Source organism: Mandrillus leucophaeus, unplaced genomic scaffold (genome assembly GCF_000951045.1).
Source record: "Mandrillus leucophaeus isolate KB7577 unplaced genomic scaffold, Mleu.le_1.0 Scaffold81, whole genome shotgun sequence".
NCBI classification, from domain to species: domain Eukaryota; kingdom Metazoa; phylum Chordata; class Mammalia; order Primates; family Cercopithecidae; genus Mandrillus; species Mandrillus leucophaeus.
Genome location: NW_012108808.1, coordinates 3,578,022 through 3,582,123, shown reverse-complemented (window position 1 = coordinate 3,582,123; position 4,102 = coordinate 3,578,022). Strand labels below are relative to the sequence as shown.

The following is a 4,102-nucleotide window of genomic DNA, read 5'->3' as shown; positions in this document are numbered from 1 at the left end:
GATGAGTTCTAAAGCATTATTTTATAGCATATAGATGAGTTCTAAAGCATTATTTTATAGCATATAGATGAGTTCTAAAGCATTATTTTATAGCATATAGATAAGTTCTAAAGCATTATTTTATAGCATATAGATAAGTTCTAAAGCATTATTTTATAGCATATAGATAAGTTCTAAAGCATGGACACCATGTACTAAGGATCGGTGTACTCCTCCCATGTTTCATTTTCTTGTCTCCCCTCTTCTCCCAGGCTATCAACCCTTCTAAACTTGGTGGTTTTCACTTTCCTTTTTAAAAACTACATATTATGAAATCCTTTTTTATATTTATTTGCTTTTGAATTTTGTGAAAAGTGAAGGAACAGTTACTGCAGTCACCTGAAAGTCGCTTTTATTTACATTCAGTGCTATGCCTTAAGGTTCATCCCTGTTGTAACATCAAACTGTCTTTTATTTTTACTATTTAATAATATTTTATAGCGTGAATATCAAACAGCCCGTTAATCTGTTCTCCGATTTTGAATAGTTGTGTTTGTTTTTCATCTTTGCTATTATACACAGTGTTGCTATGGATGTCTCGTGTGTATGTGCAATAGTTTCTCTTAGGTATTGATTTTCTGGGTTAAAATAATTTTCTGAGTCATATAGGAAGAAGAATATTCAAATATTAAACTTCTCAAGCTACTACCAACTCATTTAAAAAATATTTGTGCCAAACAAGTCTTAGCAGGGGTGAAGGCAGTTGATATCTGTCACTTGAATGGTTACCTGCAAATTATTAAGTTTTAATAATAGAGTCTTGTTTAGATACTGTTGCACTTTATAATTTGCATCACTGATCTGCATAAGTACATGGAGTCAACTCTTATTATTCATAGATATTATGTATGAATTATGTATGAATTGTAACTTCCAAAAAAAAAATGTAGCTGTGCCAATTTACACTCATACTAATGGTATGCTAGAGTTCTATTGATTCTGTATAGTAGTTTTCAAAAAATGAGCAGATATGGGAAAACTATTCGCCTTCTTCTTTTTACTTTCCTTCTTTTTGTTCTCCTCCTTCTTCCTCCTTGTTATTCAGGTAATTGGGTTCCAAAGATTGTTTGAGTTGTTCAGTTGAATTCTCTTCTTGTGATGTATAATCCTCTACTCACTGATATCCTGTTTACAAGTAAATTCCTTTCACCAGTAAGGAGAATGAAATGGTGTTAGGTTTTCTTTCCTAGTGTTTCTATATTCCAGTTGATGGATGGTTGAAAGTGTCATCGGTATTTTGTGGGTGCAATAATCCTCATGGGATGGAGCTGAGCCACTCTCCAGGCTTGCTTAGGATGGTGCTACCACAATGTGTGGGTAACACCCTCTTCCTTCACAGCGAAGAATGGGCTTTCAAAACGGTGACTAAACGATGTAACTACAAAGCACCACATAAGAAATTATCAACTTTCTTTATACATAAGTAATACATTAAGAAAAATCGTATTTTCTCAGGTTACTCTAGGCACAATCGGTGTAAATCGCTCTCAGGCTCCAGTGCTGTTGTCACAGAAATTTGATAACCGAGGAAGGAAAATGCCGCTTAATGCCTATGCACTGGATTTCTACAAACATGGTTCCTTGCTAGGATTAGTCCAGGATAATGGGTATGTCCTCTCTGTCTGTCTGTGTTTCTCTGTTCCCCCATCTCTGTCTCTAATGAATTAATTTAATGAATTTTAAGGAAGAATCCTCACTACAGTTTCAAGTATAGGTTAAATCATACTAAGCATACTAGATTTTATTTTTAGAGACTAATGGCAAGAAAGAATAACAAATTTGGTATTATTTTTGTTTGTGATTTTCCAGCAAAATCTTGGCACTTAGGCCAGCTCACATAACATAATGTTGTACTCTAACAATATAAATATTTGCATATGCTCATAGATATATTTTTATTTATTACTCTCCTGTTTATTCATTATTAGATATTTTAAAACTGAAAAATAATGGCATGCTCCCCAATATTTGAGAAGAGTAGATATAGGACTGAGTGCATGACAATTGTTTTAGTTCTGTGGCAGGAAAAACATTTTCAAAAATAGTAACCAGGGGTAAACACTCTTGGATTTACCTAGGATGAAGAAATTGACTTGGGCCTGAGCACATAGATGTGGGGAGGGGCATTCGGTCACACCAAAGCAGGAAACCAATTTTGTGTTTTACATAAAATGTTGGAGCAATCCTTATAGAATGAAGGTATTAAAATATCTGACACTCTTCAAAGATGTTGAGCACTGTTTTGAAAAAAAGTGACTCATTGTGAATAAAGCAGCTGTGACATTAGTAACTGATACATCTGTTTCTTCCCTTTTGAGTCTCTAGTTCCAATTTACCCTCCTGAGCTTTATTTTCCTATTTTGGTTATCTCCTGAGATTGCCAGCCTCCTATTTTTATTGCTTATCTATGATTGTGAAATTTCAACTCTTGAATTCATAATCACCATTGCCATAGATTAAATCAATATCTAGGGTCTGTGGCAGAAATAATTCTTGGAAAGAGATCTTGACAGACAAAAGTACCTGTTACTGATAAATTCAGCATTTAAATACGAGATAGGATGTTCTTTAATGTTTTGTGTTATTAATTTTCAAAATGTTGTTTTGTTTAGGATGAATGAAGGAGATGCTTATTATTTGTTGAAGGATTTTGCACTCACCATTAAATCTATCAGGTGTGTTATATATTTAAATATTGATTTTAGATTTTTTAATTATTTATAATTTGAAAAATGTTGAGCTGTTACTATAAGCCAGGTACATGAAGGTGCCATTAAACTACTTCTGTGCTATGCATTTCAACTCCCCAAAGGCTCTGCAGAATGTCTCCTTACCTCTGTCAAATGCCATATACATATACAGGGTATTCCTGTTGTGTTATTTCTATAACAGAATTAATTCCAATATCTAGTTGAGATGAAGTTTCATCCAGACTAGAGTCTCAGCCCCAGGCATCATGCACTGACAGGCAGCAATATTTGAAAGCTTCATTGACTCCTAGATCCTTGTATTCTCAATTGCCACAAGCAATGTGTGTCAAGGACATGATATTTCAGAGGGCTCCTTAGGGTTCTATCTGGTTTCTGGTTTATATTCACTTACATACTTTGAATTTCATGTTTTCTCCGATGTTTTCTGCAGGCTCCATCTGATTCTGACTTTTCATATTGGCCTCCTATTTTCATCTTTAACAAAACCTAGTGGGGTCCCAAGCAACACCAAACTTTATGTGGGTACCCCATTGTTAGGTTTCCTTGACCATCTAATGTTGCTTAGTTGAATGTCCATCTTTCTTTTCTTTTTTTTGAGACGGAGTTTCACTCTTGTTGCCCAGGCTGGAGTGCCATGGCATGGTCTCGGCTCACCGCAACCTCTGTCTCCTGGGTTCAAGCGATTCTTCTGCCTCAATCTCCCAAGTGGCTGGGATTACAGGCATGTGTCACCACACCCGGATATTATTGTATTTTTAGTAGAGATGGGGTTTCTCCATGTTGGTCAGGGTGGTCTGGAACTCCTGACCTCAGGTGATCTGCCCGCCTTGCCCTCCCAAAGTGCTGGAAATACAGGCATGAGCCACCACTCCCAGCCTAACTGTCCATCTTTCTAAAGTCTTCAATCTACATGCAACTCAATACTTTGTGGGTGTGGCTTTGTCCTATCACTTTTTATATGTTTAATTTGCCACAAATCTCTCCATTATTAGGTTCTTGCTAATCAAGTCTCTTTTTATATCTTGGATCTGAGCAGAACCAGGCCTGCTTGGACTTTTTATACAGACAGTAAAACTTTTGGGAGCAGAAGGAAACTGCTTTGTCCACTTGGAATATCTCTAATAGGGTATTCCTTGAGTGGCTCATAGTTACTCAAGTTATAATCTCCAGAGCAGCCCTAGAAACTCCACAGACTTGGAAGCTGTCTCAAAAGCCTGAGCAAGGAAATCACTCATTCGTGTATTCATCTAAGAAGTATTAAAGCATTATTGGTATGAGACACTTCCTAAGCATTTGGGCTATAAAGGATCATAATTTTTTTTTTTTTTTTTTTTTTTTTTTTTTTTTTTTTT

General features: G+C 35.7%; 1 protein-coding gene across 1 annotated transcript in view; it reads left to right on the top strand.

Annotated features, from left to right (window-relative positions):
- Positions 1-2,811, top strand: part of DDX60 (DEAD (Asp-Glu-Ala-Asp) box polypeptide 60) — a 102,354-nt gene extending 99,543 nt beyond the window's left edge. Inside the window, exons 34-35 of the mRNA XM_011967791.1 lie at positions 1,495-1,646; positions 2,652-2,811. Coding sequence (XP_011823181.1) covers positions 1,495-1,646; positions 2,652-2,763 — 264 coding nt within the window. The 3' untranslated portion in view covers positions 2,764-2,811. The remainder of the gene's footprint in view (positions 1-1,494; positions 1,647-2,651) is intronic.
- The last annotated feature ends 1,291 nt before the right edge of the window (positions 2,812-4,102 follow it).